This window comes from Papio anubis, chromosome 20, assembly GCF_008728515.1.
Source record: "Papio anubis isolate 15944 chromosome 20, Panubis1.0, whole genome shotgun sequence".
Lineage (NCBI taxonomy): Eukaryota > Metazoa > Chordata > Mammalia > Primates > Cercopithecidae > Papio > Papio anubis.
The window spans coordinates 5,185,840-5,203,673 of record NC_044995.1 but is presented as its reverse complement, the minus strand read 5'-3'; the positions used below and the strand labels follow the sequence as shown (position 1 = coordinate 5,203,673).

Genomic DNA, 17,834 nt, shown 5'->3' with positions numbered 1-17,834 from the left:
CTCTGTCATATCTAGCCCCGCCTTCCCCTAGCTCCCAGTGCAGCCGAACACAATCAGTAGTAACCGGTCCCGCCTCCTTTGACGCCCCGCCCCGCCCCTCCGCCCTGCTCTCTGAGAAAGAGCCAATCGCTGTGTCTCATTGGCGACCCGGCCTCGTCTAGCTGGGTCGCGTTAGAGTGCCCGCCCCACTCCTCCCGGCCACAGCCCCGCCCCACCTTCCCCAGGCCAATCAGTTTGGTTTGTCTCCCCTAAGCAACGCCCCCGTCACCTCGCTCCTCCTCCCACCCAATCCCGTCAGTCTCTCCCTCTGCGTCCCCGCCCCCTGCGTCCCCGCCCCTCCCGCCCCGCCCCCCGTCCAATGCTGAGCTCAGTCTGCGTCTCGTCCTTCCGCGGGCGCCAGGGGGCCAGCAAGCAGCAGCCGGCGCCACCGCCGCAGCCGCCCGAGTCCCCGCCGCCGCCACTGCTGCCGCCGCAGCAGCAGCAGCCTGCGCAGCCCGGCCCCGCCGCGTCCCCGGCGGGCCCCCCGGCACCCCGCGGGCCCGGGGGCCGGCGCGCCGAGCCATGCCCCGGGCTGCCGGCGGCGGCCATGGGGCGGCACGGCGGCGGCGGTGGCGACAGCGGCAAGATCGTGATCAACGTGGGCGGCGTGCGCCATGAGACGTACCGCTCGACGCTGCGCACCCTGCCGGGGACGCGGCTGGCCGGCCTGACGGAGCCCGAGGCGGCGGCACGCTTCGACTACGACCCGGGCGCCGACGAGTTCTTCTTTGACCGGCACCCGGGAGTCTTCGCGTACGTGCTCAACTACTACCGCACCGGCAAGCTGCACTGCCCGGCCGACGTGTGCGGGCCCCTGTTTGAGGAGGAGCTCGGCTTCTGGGGCATCGACGAGACCGACGTGGAGGCCTGCTGCTGGATGACCTACCGGCAGCACCGCGACGCCGAGGAGGCGCTCGACTCCTTCGAGGCGCCCGACCCAGCGGGCGCCGCCAACGCCGCCAACGCCGCGGGCGCCCACGACGGAGGCCTGGACGATGAGGCGGGCGCGGGCGGCGGCGGCCTGGACGGAGCGGGCGGCGAGCTCAAGCGCCTCTGCTTCCAGGACGCGGGCGGCGGCGCCGGGGGGCCGCCAGGGGGCGCGGGCGGCGCGGGCGGCACGTGGTGGCGCCGCTGGCAGCCCCGCGTGTGGGCGCTCTTCGAGGACCCCTACTCGTCGCGGGCTGCCAGGGTGAGCGCGCTCTCGGGGCCCCCATCTACCCCACCCCCGCCTCTCTAGGCGCCCCCCAGTCTCCCAGGAGCGCCCCGGCTCCACCCCTCCGGGTCTCTCTAGGCTTCTCAGCCTCCTGGAAGCCTCTTCCTCAGTCGAGTCTCCTGGGCTCCTCCGAACACACCCCCCTCTCGCAGCCATCCCCCAGATCCTCCAAAGACAGATCTCCAACCTTCAGGCTCTTCCAGCCCCCCCCAAAGCCCCCCCCCCCCCCGGCCCCGCCGCCAAGACCAGCCTAGACCCTTAGACACTTCCTCCAGACCGTGAATCTCCCGTGCTTCTCTGAACAACCCGGTCCCCACCTTTCCTGGGCTCCTCTGAGACCCTCCCCAACCCTCATGTCTCCTGGGCCCCTGCAAATCTCTTCTCACTACTCTTGGTCACCGTCCAGCCCTCGGTTTCTTGGACCTTCCCCAAGCCCTTAGAAGACATCCCTTCTCAGCCCTCAAATTCTCCTAAGCCCTGTGAACACTGTCCCCCACTTCCCCACCCTTCTCCCGACTCTCTAGGGCACCCTCTTCAACTCTCAGTCTCTCCCGGCACCTCCCTGATTCACCCCGTGGCCCCTCTCCCAGAAGACCTCTCTCTCCAAGTTTGAATCTCCTGATTATTTTTTCCACCCACTTCCTGCGGCATCTTCTGCTCTCAAAGTCTCAGAAAACTCCCCCACCCCAATCTCACAGCCTTCCGGACCCCTCTGAACCTCCACTTGTTCTTGCCTGGACATTTTCACCTTCCCCTCACTGCAATACTGAGTCTTGGGGCATCTTCTCCGCTGGAACCTCCAGGCCCCCTCTGTGTTCACTCTGTGTTCAACACTCTTCAACCTCCACACCAACTCCCATCCCAAGGACTTTCTCCATAAAGCTCCAGACTTCCCCCAAGACTTTCACACTCCTCCTCAGTGTCTCCAGCAGCATCCCATGCCCCCATCATATGCCTTTCCTCTCCAGAACCCTCCAGGATTGTTCTTCCTCCTCCATAGATCCTCGCAGCTTCTCCCCTCCATCATTTTAACTGCACAGTACACTCTCTGTCCCTGGGACTCCCCCCATCCAAAGACCCCATGGCCCCTTTCCTAGTCTAAGTGACTTTCCCTGCTGCTCTAGAACTTTTTCTAACCTAAAACCCTGGGACGCCCCTCAAATCATCAGCCCTAAAACTTTCATCTCAAAATAGCTTACAATTATTTCTGCCTTGCCCTGGGATTCCTTCCACCTGCCCTCTTCCTTTCTCGAACCCCACCTGTGCAAAACCCAGAACCTAGCCCCTCAGTCTGTCCCCCTCCATCGAAGTGAACCAAATTGCCTTCTCTCTCTCCAAATTACAAATTTTCCCTAAAGCTGTCTCCATCGCTCCCAGAAAACTTTCCTCAAGCATCCATATACTTCCTAGGCTAAATGACTACCCTCCCCCTGGGTTCTCTCCTGAACTTCTTCCTCCTACTAACTTCCTCCCTGTCCAGGGGACCCCAGAGGGAGAATGTGGTGGAAAAGGGGGGCAGTGCAAAATGGGAGCAATTGGAAATGGGGGAAATAAGAGCGATCCCAGGACCCCCTCCGGGGCTCCTGGGGACCCAAACACCCAGAGGAGCAGGTCTTGACCCCCTCCCCCCACCGTGCCGCGTCCTGAGCCTGGAAGGACGCGGAGCCGCAGTGCCGCATTCGCGCCGGGGGAGGGGGGGGCGCCTGGAGCCACCGCATAAAGTTTGGTCCCCAGAAAGCGCTGAGTTGGCGAGATTTGGGGTTGGATGGGGGGAGGTGGGGAAGAGGAGGTGCGGAAGGGACATGGCCCTAGATGCCCCCTCAAGACACTGAGCGGCTCCTTCCCCCATGGCCTGGGGCGCCCTTCTCTCCTGTGACCCCATTGAAGGGTGCTGAGGTGAGGGGCGGGATGTAGAGTTCTTCTGTGATGGTCAGGCTAGGTGTTCGGGACAGCTACGGGAGATACTCATTTACTCCACAAATGTGTTTTGGGTGTCCACGGTGTGCCGAGCCCTTTCCAGCCTCCCAGTGAGATGGCATGAGTTGGGAGCTGAGTCCAAAGCAAAGTGGAGGGTCCAACCCTACAGCCCCTTGCCCCCGCCCCCTTCCTCGTAATCACTCCTTTCCTTTTTACAGAGACTCCAGGCCCTCCTACCCCTTCTGCTTTTGACACAGCCTGGAGTAAGGGGTTAAACCAGCCCGACGCCGTCCAGCCTCTGCAGCTGCGCACTGCGGCGGGTGCCCACCTTTCCCTGTGCCCTAGAAGGGAAGGAGTTAATTAGACTCCTGGCCCGCGGCCTCCCGCCGGAAAGCAGCAACACTGCGGCTGCGCGTTGAATACTAGGCTCCGGCCCGGAAGGGGTTAAGACGGCCCCGAGCCGCTGCGGCTGCGCACTGCGGCGGGGGAGCTGTCCGCGGTACTGGCCGCCGTGCGCCCCGCCCCCCGGCCCGGCCGGCCCGCCCCCACTGCGGTGCTGCAGCTAGCGCCGAGCGCCCGGCTTGGAGGGGGCGGGGAGGAACCAGGCATGCGCTCTGCGGAGGCCTCTGGCCTCTTAAACCACTGCAGAGAAGCGAAGGTGGGGGTGGGGGGAGTGCTGAGAGGATCTTCGCCGGCCCCCAGCCCACCCAAACGTCCAGGGTCCTCTCTGTGGCCCTGAAACTCTCCACCCCCTACTTCCCAGCTCTGTACCTCAGTGAAGTCAAGCCCAGAGTCCAACCCCTGTGGAGGAAGTGGGGTGCACAGAGGGACAGTGCTGGCCCTTGGCCCACCCCAAAGTCCAAGGTCCTCTCTGTGGTCCGACAGTAGCCTCTCCGTGCTCTGTGCCCCTGATTAGAAGCAAAACTCCCCATGCCCTCCCTCCTCCACTACCCAGAGGATTAAAACCCTCTCTTTACTATAACACCTGTCTTCCTTCCCTCTCCAATGCAGTCCTCTCCCCTCCCACCCCTATGCTTATCTGATAAAGCCCATGACATCTCTAGGGGCCTGGCCCATTGCTTTCCTTCTCCCAGACGCTGACCCCACTCCCTCCTCTTCTAGGCCTTCATCAAAACCCACATCACTATGTGGCAGGACTCTGGTTATCCCCCATCTTGAAATGGCTCAGGACCCTTCACGCCTCGTTCTCTGCCCCTTTGGCAAATGCCCTAACTTCTCTTTGGCCCTGGCTCTGCCTTCTCCCACAATATCCAGGCTAATGACTCTCCCTTCCTCTGCAGGGCTGTAAACCCTGCCTGATTCTCCTTTTTTATCTCTTCTTCCATTTTTGCAGGCTTAACCCTTCAACCCCTCCTCCCTTAAGGGCCCTGACCCCCAGCTCCCCTCTGTGGCACCACCCCTGCCCTGTCCTCTCTGGGTGAGGCCTTGACCTTGCCCCCCAACTAACTGCTGCCTGCATACCCTAACAACAGCTCAGGTCTTCTTACTGTGTTCCAGGCACTGCTCCAAGCACTGTGTTTGGAGCCAAGTCCTTCGTACACTCATCTAATTTAATCCTCACAACAATCTCACTACAAACTTCTGGTTCAGAAAGCTCAATCTCCATGCCCAGTTTTGACAGGTTAAAAGCCAGATTCATACCCAGGCTCTCTGACTCTTAACTACCTCATGATTCTGCCTCCCTGCCCACCTTTTCCCATTCCCCTCTGCTCAGCTCCAAGCTGAGCCCTAAAGCCTCCGAGACACACAGGATGTGTGATCTTAGGCCCTGTGGCTCCCGTCCTACAGCAGAATCCATGGACCCTGCTGGGGAGCCTTGAAATAGGACACAGGGAACAGGAGGGTGGGGGGAGGTGGTCTAGGAAACAGCAAGGGGCCAGAAATGTTTCCAAGGAAAGAAGCTGCCCATCTGCTGCGTCTGCTGGGGCCAGCTCGTCTCCAACTGCCTCTGTTCCTTTCTCTCCCCTTTTGCTAGCTTTAGAGGGGAGAATGGGATCCTGGAAGTGATGGAGCCACAGGGCTGAGACACCTGGATTTTGCCCAGAGTTTGGGCCCAGGAGGCTGGGGAAGGGGGCACTGGAAGGGTCTTCTGGATGTTATGGCCAACCTGATGCCTAGGTCACCTCTTCCTCTCTCTCCCTCCCTGCCCTGCAGTATGTGGCCTTCGCCTCCCTCTTCTTCATCCTCATCTCCATCACCACCTTCTGCCTGGAAACCCATGAGGGCTTCATCCATATCAGCAACAAGACGGTGACCCAGGCCTCCCCGATCCCCGGGGCGCCTCCGGAGAACATCACCAACGTGGAGGTGGAGACGGAGCCCTTCCTGACCTACGTGGAGGGGGTGTGCGTGGTCTGGTTCACCTTCGAGTTCCTCATGCGCATCACCTTCTGCCCAGACAAGGTGGAGTTTCTTAAAAGCAGCCTCAACATCATTGACTGTGTGGCCATCCTGCCCTTCTATCTTGAGGTGGGCCTCTCGGGCCTCAGCTCCAAGGCCGCCAAAGACGTGCTGGGCTTCCTGCGGGTGGTCCGCTTCGTCCGCATCCTGCGCATCTTCAAGCTGACCCGGCACTTCGTGGGGCTGCGCGTGCTGGGACACACGCTCCGCGCCAGCACCAACGAGTTCCTGCTGCTCATCATCTTCCTGGCCCTGGGGGTGCTCATCTTCGCCACCATGATTTACTACGCTGAGCGCATCGGCGCCGACCCCGATGACATCCTGGGCTCCAACCACACCTACTTCAAGAACATCCCCATTGGCTTCTGGTGGGCCGTGGTCACCATGACGACCCTGGGCTATGGAGACATGTACCCCAAGACATGGTCGGGGATGCTGGTTGGGGCGCTGTGTGCCCTGGCGGGGGTGCTGACCATCGCCATGCCCGTGCCCGTCATTGTCAACAACTTTGGCATGTACTATTCGCTGGCCATGGCCAAGCAGAAGCTGCCCAAGAAGAAGAACAAACACATCCCCCGGCCCCCGCAACCAGGCTCGCCCAACTACTGCAAGCCTGACCCACCCCCGCCACCCCCGCCCCACCCGCACCACGGCAGCGGGGGCATCAGCCCGCCGCCACCCATCACCCCACCCTCCATGGGGGTGACTGTGGCCGGGGCCTACCCAGCGGGGCCCCACACGCACCCCGGGCTGCTCAGGGGGGGAGCGGGTGGGCTGGGGATCATGGGGCTGCCTCCTCTGCCGGCCCCCGGCGAGCCTTGCCCGTTGGCTCAGGAGGAGGTGATTGAGATCAACCGGGCAGGTGAGCCTGGGCGTCAGGGGTCGGGGACACAGGTGGAGACCCGGGGAGGACTGGGGAGGTAGCTGCCAGGGTTCAGAGAGCCTGGGGTGGTTGGCGTCAAAGAGGTGAGGGAGAAAAAAGCCAACAGCAGGAGCTCAGGCCAAGGAGGCACAGATAATCACACAGAGACATAGGTTTCATGTGAAAGAGTTTTGAGGAGAAACAGATTTGCAAGGTATTCAGAGGGGCTGGCGAGGCAGAGGCAGTGTCAGAGTGTACTCTCCGCTGTACAGAGAGAGGGACCCGGAGGAGAGGGGCTCAGAGAGAGGGTCTCACGTGAACCACAGGCAGACCCAAGGCAGAACCCCAGGGATGGTGGCAGCATCTGAGCATCCGGGAGACAGCCCTGAGGGAAGAGAGACTGAAGCCGATATGGTTTGAGACGGAGAGTCAGAAACCGAGAGATTGTCATGGAGACCAGAGAAAGAGATGGGATGTAGATTTTGGGCGGAGGTGGGGGCGGTCAGCGGCAGAGTTTGGGTTCTAATGACAGCGAGCTCAAGAGGCGGACAGACTTCAAAACAGAGAGTCAGGCCAGGGCACAGCCCCCAGGGCAGAATGGAAACCAGGGCCTGGTCAGTCGGCTTTGCTGCTGGCAGCCTGGGAGAGTCCCAGAGAGCGATCCAGAGAGGTGCTGCTCAGAGGAAGAGACGAGCGAGAGAGATGAGGGAGAAGAAAGTTCCCTGTGATTCTGTGTGTGTTCCTCCCTCAGGGGGTGTCTATGCCTCAGAGGCAGTGGCTTGGGAGTTTGGGAGGAAGGAGAGGCTGGCGGCTCCCGCTGCATCGCCCCGCCTTAAGTAGGTCAAGAAAGGGAGCTGGGCCACCTGGCCCCCATCTTGCTCCCTCAGCCGCTGACCCAGTTTCACACCAATTAAAAATAGCCGGAGTCAGAGCCTAGGGGACCCCCACGTCCCACCTCCCATCTCTCACCTTCCCCAGCCCTTCCCCTTGGTGCCCTTCCCAGAGCCCAGCACTGCTCCCTAAACAGCCAGTTCCTAGCCTGCCACATCCTCTCTAGTCATCCCTCCACCCCTACCCCTACCCCAGCCAAGCCCCCTGAAGTTCGCTCCAGCCAACCACCCCTCAGCACTGCCTCATCTCCCCAACACCAAGCTTGCTTCATCCACAACCATCTCTTTTTTTTTTTTTCTTCTTCCAAGACGAGGTCTCACTCTGTCTCCTAGGCTGGAGTGCAGTGGCAACATCGTGGCTCACTGCAACCTCCGCCTCCCGGGTTCAAGTGATTCACCTACCTCAGCCTCCGGAGTAGCTGGGAATACAGGCGCCCACCACTGTGCCCAGCTAATTTTTGTATTTTTAATAGAGACGGGGTTTCACCATGTTGGCCAGGATGGCCTTAAGTGATCTACCCACCTCGGCCTCCCAAAGTGCTAGGATTACAGATGATGCCACCACGCCTGGCATCTTTTATCTTTTTTGGAGACAGGGTCTCACTCTATCACCCAGGCTGAAGCAGTGAAACTATCATGGCTCACGGCAGGCTGACCTCCCAGGTTCCAGTGATCCTCCTGCCTCAGCCTCCAGAGTAGCTGGGACTATAGGCGTGTACTACTATACCCAGCTAATTTTTCTATTTTTTGTAGAGATGGGGTTTTGCTATGTTACCAGGGCTGGTCTCAAACTCATGGCCTCAAGCAATTCTCCCGCCTCAGCCTCACAAAGTGCTGGGATTATAGGTATGAGTCACTGTGCCCAGCTCCAGACCATATCTTTAAACAGCACCCCACCCCAGTCCTGCCCTTCCTGGCACCCCACACCTGGCACCACCACCACACCCCAGCTCTCAACACCTCCCTGCACCACCAGAATCTGTCCAGCTCCCTGTCCAGACCACCCTTCCCGACTGCAGTTGCCCTTCCCAGCACTCAACACCCTCCCCTATGATCACCCCCCAGCCACACCCCCTTGACACCCTCTCCCAACTGTGCCCCCTGCCACCCTCCTGGCCACTCCTTCCCATCACCCTGCCCTTGAATCTCCACTTCCAGTGCCAAACATGCTCCGGCGCTCCCAGCATCTGCTCCGCGCAAACATCTCGCCCCACCACGTGTCCACCGCACCTCACACTCTCCTTTGTTTCTGACCCCCTTGGCATGCAGATCCTCGCCCCAATGGGGATCCGGCAGCAGCTGCACTTGCCCACGAGGACTGCCCAGCCATTGACCAGCCCGCCATGTCCCCAGAAGACAAGAGCCCCATCACTCCTGGAAGCCGTGGCCGCTACAGCCGGGATCGAGCCTGCTTCCTCCTCACCGACTATGCCCCTTCCCCTGACGGCTCCATCCGAAAAGGTGAGTGTCCCCCCACTGGCCCCGGGGACCCTCCCTGACTCTCCCCTGCCCAGGGGAGGGAGGAACGGGGGATGGGGGAGGAGGCGCTGGACTTCCCTTCCCCCTTCCCTTGACCCCAAACCGCCTCCATCCCAGATCTTCCCTGTACCCCCCGCCCCAAGTTTCTTTACCACTGACCCTTCACCTGTCTATTCCATGTCCATCCCCCCAACCCTCTGGCCTCTCCCCCACCCCCAGCCACTGGTGCTCCCCCACTGCCCCCCCAAGACTGGCGTAAGCCAGGCCCCCCAAGCTTCTTGCCCGACCTCAACGCCAACGCCGCGGCCTGGATATCCCCCTAGTGGACGAACCCCCTTCCCCCCGGGGTAAGTAACCCCCACCCTCTGATGCCCCCGACCCCCAGACTCCCCACTCCTGCCCGACTAACCCCTCTGAGCACATGCAGCCCCCACTGACCGAGACTCCGGCCCCTCACTGCAAGCAGCTGCACCCAGTTAACCCCCAGCTCCTGACACTGACCCCACACCCACCTACCCAGGACTCACCCTGCTCCTCACTAACCCCCGAACTAACCCAACCCTGCCTCCCACACCGCGCCTGCCCTCACGACTGACCCCTCCTCACCCCCATCACCATCTCTGCCTCCCTCCTTGGCCCCAGGGTTTGTTTTTTTTTTAATTCAATCAGGAAAACGGGGGGTGGGGGGCATACCCAGAACACTTCTGGGTAAGAATGGGGAGAGAAAGGCTTAGCCATCCGTCCATGCCTCTGTGAATTCGGCCAGCCCTCAGACAGCACCCACGCGTCCTAGGTACTGGGCATGGGGAGTTCAACCATGAACAAAATCCATGCCCCCGGGAGCTTCCGCTTTGGAGCAGGAGGCAGACACAGACCTAGAAAGTCACGGTTTGAGGCGATATGTGCTAAAGTGGAGGGAGCACAGACAGTAACAGGAACACTAGAAACTCCCGGGGGTGGGGCCGGGCATCAGGGAAGACTCGGTATCTGCAATGGGGCCTTCAGGTTGAGCAGGAGTTCTGGCCACATGCAGAGGAAGCAATCCCGTCAACAGGAATGGTTGGAGGGGACTGCAGGACAGAACCTAGGAGACTAGACCCTGGCGGGAGGATTCTCAGGTAGAGATGAGGCAGGTGCCAGGCTGAGACGCTGCAGCCTTGTCTGGGGGCCTGGGGAGGAGGCAGGTGAGCTGGAAGGGACAGCTCTGGGGTCTTGTGAGGACGGACTGGAGGTGGGAGGCTGGAAGTCAGGAGACTGGAGAGGAGGCTGAGGTGACAGGTGGAAGCCTGAGCTGGGGCCAGGGCTGTGAGGATGGAGAGGAAGGGACGAGGCAGAGAGAGTCAGGGGTCAGGGATCAGAAGGGATAGGCTGGGGGCTGCTGGCCATGCAGAAGTGAGGGGGATAGAGGGTGGTGCTACTTAGTGGAGGAATCATTCACCAAACATCGCCAAGTTCCTAGCATCACCACATGCTAGGAATTTAACATATATTATTTAATCCTCATAACAACTCGAGCCAACTCCTAGCTCCTTTCATTCGTGTATTCAATCCATTCATTCACTGTTTCAGCAACTGATTCTTTTTTTTTTTTTTTTTTGAGCATGTCTTGCTCTGTCACCCAGGCTGGAGTGCAGTGGTGCAATCTCGGCTCACTGCAACCTCCGCCTCCTGGATTCAAGCAATGGGGTCTCGCTATGTTGGCCAGGTTGGTCTTGAACTCCTGGGCTCAAGCAATCCTCCTGCCTTGGCCTCCCAAAGGGCTAAGATTACAGGTGTGAGCCACCACCCATGGCCACAACTGATTCTTGAGAACACAGTTGCAGGCACTACAGATTTGGGATTACACGAAGCATGAATCTGCCATCACAGTTTACAATCTCTGGATTGTAAGGGGTCAGCAAACTAACTCCAGCCTGACGGCCTGATCTTTCAGCCATCTGTTTTTGTAAATAAAGCTTTATTGGAACACAACCATGTGAAGCTACGACAGCAGAGTGGAATAATTGGGACAGAGACTATACAGCCCCCATGCCAAAGAGATTTACTATGTGGCCTTTTATAGGAAAAGTTTCCAGCCCCTCATAGGAAGAAGCAGAAAATAAACAATTAAGGCTGGGTGGGGTGGCTCACGTCTGTAATCCCAGCACTTTGGGAGGCCGAGGAGAGTGGATCACTTGAGGTCAGGAGTTCGAGACCAGCCTGGTCAACATGGTGAAACCCCATCTCTACTAAAAGTACAAAAATTAGCCGGGCGTGGTGGTGCAGGCCTGTAGTCCCAGCTACTCAGGAGGCTGAGGCAGGAGAATCACTTGAACCAGGGAGGTAGAGGTTGCAGTGAGCCAAGATCATGCCACTGCACTCCAGCCTGGGCTATAGACAGAGTGAGACTCCCTCTCAAAAAAAAAAAAAAAGAGAGAAGAAAAGAAGCAATTAAGATAAAGATAAAAGAACAAGACTATTACTCTGGCCACTTCAGTTAAAGAGGTGTGGCAGGGCACAGTGGCTGCCGCCTATAACCCCAGCACTTTGGGAGGCCAAGGTGGGAGTATCATTTGAGCCCAGGAATTTGAGCCCAGCCTGGGCAACACAGCAAGACCATTTCCTCAAAAACAAAAAACTTAGGTGTGGTGGTGCATGCCTTTGGACCCAGCTACTTGGGAGGCCGAGGTGGGAGGATTGTCAGAGCCCAGGAGTCTGGGAGGCTGCATTGAGCCATGATTGTGCCATGGTGCTCCAGCCTGGGGGTACAGAGTAAGACCCTGTCTCTGGGGAAGAAAAGGAGTTCGGCAAAGGACTTTTTGAGGAGGTGACACAGAACCTGGAGGGTGAAAAGGGCCAGGCAGGCAGAAGGAACAGCAAGTGCACAGACCCTGAGCTTCCCCGCGGGAGGGGGTGGAGGATGAGCTTTGCTTGTTCAAGGGACAGCAAGGAGCACAGTGAGGCTGATCCCAGCGGCCAAGGGGAGAGGGCTGCTGGAGTCCAGGGAGAAAGATCAGGACGGGTTTTCCACCATGGTGAGGAGACGGGACTTTATCTTAGATGCGAAGGGAAGCCGCCTGAAGGTATGTGATTCATCACGCATTCATTCAACAACTGTCTATGGACTCTTCTTTAGAAATGCAGAGACACATCCTAAAGAATCCCTGTCCACAGCCTAAGGCGATGCCGTAGGGGAACTTGGGGGGCCTCACCTAAACCTCTGTGTTTCACAGACGTTCAGGGAAGGCCATGACCAACCCACCACCCCAGGCCACAGAGCACAAGGGCTGAGACCCCAGACTTCCAGACTCCTAGTCCACAGTGGGGACTGTATGGTTCCTCTTGTTCCATCCCCCCCACCTCTCCTTTTTGCAACCCCACACCCCATCATTGTCCATTTCCATCTCATTACCCCCCCCACTCCCCTCTCTGCTCCTATCTAACTCCTCCCCCTGCTTGCACCCACTCCCAGTCCTTTACCTCCCTTTGTTCCCCACCCCCAGGTCTGGAGGGGCCCCTGTGGGATTGAGGGGGAGGGGGTGTGGGGAGGGTGTGGGCCTATGGGTGAGGGAGGATTGGGGTGGGGGTGGCTGGGTGGGGGAGGTTCCTGCTTTTCTTGCCTATAATGCCAAAATCCATTCATTGAACTCAAATCATGGCTGGAGCTGATGGGGTTGACTGAAGCCTCTACCCCTGGTGCCCTGGATCCTTCCCCCTCTAGCCCTCTGGAAGCCTTTTCCTTGCTGTCCTTCAGCCCCACAACCCTCCCTCCCACAAGACCCCTTTGACCTATTGTCCCCCATGCTCCTTCCCCCAAGAGTCTCTCCCACCACAACCTTTCCTTCACAACCTTTTTGTTTTTTTTTTTTTTGAAACGGGGTCTCGCTCTATTGCCCAGGCTGGAGTGCAGTGGTGCAATCTGGGCTCACTGCAGCCTCTGCTTCCTGGGTTCAAGTGATTCTCCTGCATCAGCCTCCAGAGTAGCTGGAATTACAGGTGCCTGCCACCACGCCCGGCTAACTTTTGTGTTTTTAGAAGAGACGGGGTTTTGTTGGCCAGATTGGTCTCAAACTCCTGGACTCAAGTGATCTGCCTGCTTTGGCCTCCCAAAGTGCTGGGATTACAGGTGTGAGCCACTGCGCCAGGCTTCTTCCCTCCGTAATTGTTCCCTATAGTCCTCCCAAGACCCTCCTTCCCTCCAGGCTTGTCCTCCACCATGCTCCTCCCTCCTACCTACATCTGCCCTCACCTGATCACTGGCTCCCACTCCTCCCCAGCACTCTCCTTCCTCCCGTCCTTCCCCCTCCCCTACCCTAGCCACCCCGGAAGCTCCTTTCATATTTGATGTCTCAGCCGTCCCCCCATTTCACTGCTCCCCTCCCCCGGAAAACACCAGAGAGGAGGAAGAGATCCCGGCGGCGTTTCTCCGTCCCCCCAACAGTGAGGCTGTGTTGGGGGGTTTCCCCTGACCATCCTCTCTCCACCCCCGTGACTCTGTGTATTTCTGTCCCCAGCTCTTGTCACCGCCTGAGACCTCGCGAGACTCTCGGTCCCCCCCTGTCCCTTCCCCCCAGGTTAGCAATTGGGAATGGCTGGGAGGGGGTGTCCCCAAGACACTGGGCTTCAAATCTACCCCCAAGCCCTCTCTGCTATGGTCAAGACACCTTTGTCCAGACAGCCCCCTTAGCATTGCCTGGAAAAGCCACAGAACTCCCTGCGGGGCTGCAGAACCGTGCAGGCAGACCCAGGCTTTGTAGAAACCACACACACTGCTGCTGGATCTTGAGTCCCATTAGCTGTGAGATGCCCGTGAGAGCCTTCCCGCACCCGTCAGAAGCCCAGAGCCTTCTTGGACCTTTTAAAGATGTCCCTCTCCCCAGCACCCCCCCCCCCCCCCCCCCCCACCCCCGTCCTTAGAATCTTCTGGAGGAGCCTCCCCCCCCCCCCCCCCCCCCCCACTGCTCCTGGCTCCTGGAGTTCTCATCTGATTCCCCAAGGGCACTGCCAGCTTCGCTCCACTCAGCCCCCTCGCAGACCCCACCCCCTGCCTGCCCTCTTTCCCTACAACTAGGTCAGCCCCCAGCCCCGCCACAGCGGCCGCACCGTTCCCTGCCCTCTCCGCTGGCTGCTCCCACGTGCATTCCACCCAGCCCCTCCCCACGCCCCTGCCGCCCACCATCCCGCCTTGCTGCCCCCAGCCTTTTGCCTGAGATGAGGGGACCAATGGAGGGGGGAAGGGGGGCGGACTGTGGTGGGAATGGGGCGGGGGAGGCTCTGTGGGCACCAACCTGCCTCCTAATCCGGAGTCTCTCCCCCCTCCCCGATGTCTCCACCTTTCTCATCGATGTTGACTGACTCCCCGATTTGTTCACTTTCTCTCTCCATCTCCTTGGTCCATCTCTGTCCATCTCTTGTCTCTTGCCATCCGTCCTTTGTGTCTCTGTGTCTGCCTGTCTCTGTCTCTCTTGCCTTCTTTGTCTCTCTGGGTATCTCTTGTCCTCTCCTTCCATTTCTCTCTCTCTCTCTCTCTTTCTCCCTGCCTTGGGTCTCTCTATCGGACCCTTCCCTGCACCCTCATCTTCGTGCTTCCCCCCTGTTTCTGCACACCTCCCCACCCCCCAGGTTACGAGAAATCCCGCAGCCTGAGCAGCATCGCGGGCCTGAGCGGGGTGTCCCTGCGCCTCGCGCCCCTTGCCACCCCCCCTGGCTCTCCCCGGGCCGCCCGCCGCGCTCCCCCGACCCTGCCCTCCATCCTCTAGCGCTCCCCTCCCCCCTGTGGGGGGACTCGGGGGTGACCAGGAAGAAGGTCAAAGGAGCTGGGGGTGGGGGGTGGGGAAAAGGGTTTTTTTAAAAAAATCAAAAAGTCATTAATAATATGCAACCGAGATGACGATGCCAGCAGACACCCCCGGGCCCCTCACCCCCAACCTGGGCCCCCAGGATGGAGAGAGGGGCCACAGCCCGTCCCCCCAACTCTTCCACCCCCCCCAAAAAAAGCCTTCTCAGGTCTCCACGAGCCATAGGACACCCTCCCTCCCATCAACTTGTGTAAATAAGTCCAAATTATGCCAGTTACATCTTGGGGCACCTCCCCCTACACACTGCATGCCTTCCCTAACCTGGAGCCCCCACTCCAAAGTCCACCTCAGCAATAAGCCGCCAGGGGCCGCATGCGCCGGTTTGAGGGGCAGGCAGTCTGGGAAGGGGGCTGGCACCTCCCAGGGGTTGGGCTGGCCTTTAAGGTCTCCAGCCTTCCCAACCTTCACCCCGGGAGGACAACCAACCCTGTGTGTTGATTAGGAGAAAACAAACCAGAAACTAGAAACAATGTAGGGGAAGGAGGAACAGTTACCCAAGCCCCAAATCGGAGTTGAGTTCAGATGGTGGGAGGGCGGGGCGGGCTTCGGACCTGCTCCCTCAGCTTTTAGGAGGATTCCTCTGGTGAATTTCACCCTCTCATCCACCCCTTCCCCCAGGGACCTGCTCGCCTCTATTCTTGCTGCATGGACTCAGACCTCCTATCCCAGAATTCCTGGGATGATCTGGCCCTAGCACACGAAATTCCCCAACTATCCCCCTCCATTCCCAGGACATGAGACCTGCACCCAGAATTCTGAGACTGACCCTGGCACCCCACATCTCCCAATCCCCACACACTCCTGCGACTTAACCTCTGCACACAGAGGCTCCCCGCACCACCCGCCCCCCCCACTCCCGCCACCCTAAACACCCCCACCAAATTCCCTGAACTGCATCCCAGCACTTCTCGAACCTCCAAGACTTGACCTAGCTCTTTTCAGCTCAAATTCAGCCTTTGGGATGCTCCAAATCCTTCCCACAACGGACATTTCCTGGACACCCCCAAATCCTCAGGCCTGTCCCCCACCCACACCCCCAAAGCCCTAACAGACTTGTCCAGCCCAGGTTCCCTTGCCGCTAGAACTTCCAAGATAGGCGCAACCTGTCTGCAATTCCAGGGAACCAGACCCTCCCAGGCACCCTCTTTGTCTTACGCCTAACCCTGAGTCCCCTCCCTGAGATGGTGCCCCAAAGGTACCCTCTTCACAGACACCAGTGTTTCCCAGAGGGTCGTATTTGTACCCTTGGTGGTGTGCTAAGGTTTGAGGCAGTATAAGGACAAACACTCGTTTTAAGTTTTGTTTCTAATATGCATTTTGTACAGAAGCCGGTAAGTGCAGGCATCGCTGCTTGGCTAGGACACGGTTTATTTAGGTTTAGAGTGTTTCCATCTAAAGTAGTCCACAAACGATCACAGAGGCTGTTCCCGAAGGGAGGGACACTGGCATATCAGAAGATTGGGAACCGACAACATACCCAACTCGGCTGGGATCCCAGCCCCCCTTCCCCAGCGGTCCTCGTCGCGTCGCGCTCGCGGGTGGAAGATCATTACCCACCTCCCATCCTGGTTCAAGGATGCGCTACCTCCCCCAAGCCCAGAGACCACACCGGTCCCAGACTCCTTAGCGGACCCCTCTTTTGGAGCCGGGGGCCCACGGAATTAGCCACCTCCCTCCCTCTGCTCCCACGGCCTCAGGAACCCCCCACCCGAGGGTGGATGGGGGGCGTCACTGAGCACGATTCTCGATGCAACGATTCCTATGCAAGGGGCATTTTGAGTCCCCCCCATCCTTCCCTCGGACCCTAAACCCTGGTGAATCAGGGGTGAGGGGTGGGGCGGGTTTTGGTGGGGGCGGGGCAAAGGGCTAGGGGCTCCAGACACCAGGGTACGGGGTGGGGACTGATTATATTGCCAAAGGGTTCAACTTCTTTAACAAGCTTCCCCCCCCCCCCCCCGTTTCCCCTGACCTTCACGAAACCCGAAGGGGGCGGGGAAAGGGGGTGAGGGTCTTTTCCAAAGGGTACTGACCTCTTCCCAACGTCTCCCCCTGCTCGCCAATCGCCACACGTACCCAGCTTTTTAGTTCAGCTTTTCAAAATAACCACAATCATGATAAACTTCTACAAAACGTGATTCTCCTCCCCTCCCACCCCATCCCCCAAGTCAACAGTGTGGGATTCGGGGAGGGAGGGAGCGAGCTAAAGGGACTCTCTCCAAGTCCAGCTCCCCCTTTTCCCCCGGCCGCCAGGGTGCCTGCACCTACACGCATGCGCTGCATGACGCGCCCCCCACACGCATGTCGCACCCCTCCTGCGCTCCGGGAACGCACGGACACGGGCCAGGGGGCGGGGCGATTGGGGAGGAATGAATGGCGGGGGGGTTTTCCTGAGCTCCGCGGCTCACCCTCCCCAACACACACACACACAGCAATAAGTTTCTCTCACTCAAATGTGGGCGGGGCGGGCCTAGCCTGTCGCTGGTGGGGGGAGTGGCGAGGGGGCGCTCTCAGGGATGGGGGCGGGGTTCGGAGACAGTGTGGGGAGGGGAGGTCTGCAAATCGTCCAACTCTGGTGCTAATGGCGGGTCTTCTCAGCCCACCCGCAGGGCAGGGAGGGAGGGGTCGGCACGGCCCCTTCCCCAAGCCTCCCCCACGCCCACCCTGGGTGCATGAACCGCCCAATGCAGAAGCTGCCGCATGTCACCCCCCTCTCCCCAAAGAAAAAGTGTCATGCCCCCTTCCCACCCACCCTCACTCCCCACCAAAATAAACGTTTCCTTTTCATTTAAAAATTGCCTCCTGTGTGCCTGCTGGGAAAGTCTCCTGATTTGGGCTGGGGCGCACAGTGGGATTGGGACTTCAAGAGTGGGCCCCTATTGCTGGGCACAGTGGCTCAGGCCAGTAATCCAAGCACTTTGGGAGGCCAAGGACGCAGGAAGATCGCTTGAGGCCAGGAGTTCAAGACCTGCCTGGGCAACACAAAGAGATCCTGTGTTTACAAAAAATAAAATAAAATTGGCCAGGTGTGGTGGCATCTGTAGTCCCAGCTACTGAGGAGGCTGAGGTGAGAAGATCGCTTGAGCCTGGGAGGTCGAGGCTGCAGTGAGCCACAATTGTACCACTGCACTCCAGCCTGGGTGACACAGTGAGACCCTTTCTCAATTTTTTAAAAAGGG

General features: G+C 59.2%; 1 protein-coding gene across 1 annotated transcript; it reads left to right on the top strand.

The window, feature by feature from the left end:
• Positions 1–358: 358 nt before the first annotated feature.
• On the top strand, positions 359–17,450 carry KCNC3 (potassium voltage-gated channel subfamily C member 3). Its single transcript, XM_031659203.1, is given in 7 exon segments — positions 359–1,228; positions 5,345–6,452; positions 8,612–8,803; positions 9,041–9,069; positions 9,071–9,168; positions 13,315–13,374; positions 14,423–17,450. Coding segments are annotated over 7 exon segments (2,586 nt in total). The 3' UTR covers positions 14,652–17,450.
• Positions 17,451–17,834: the final 384 nt, after the last annotated feature.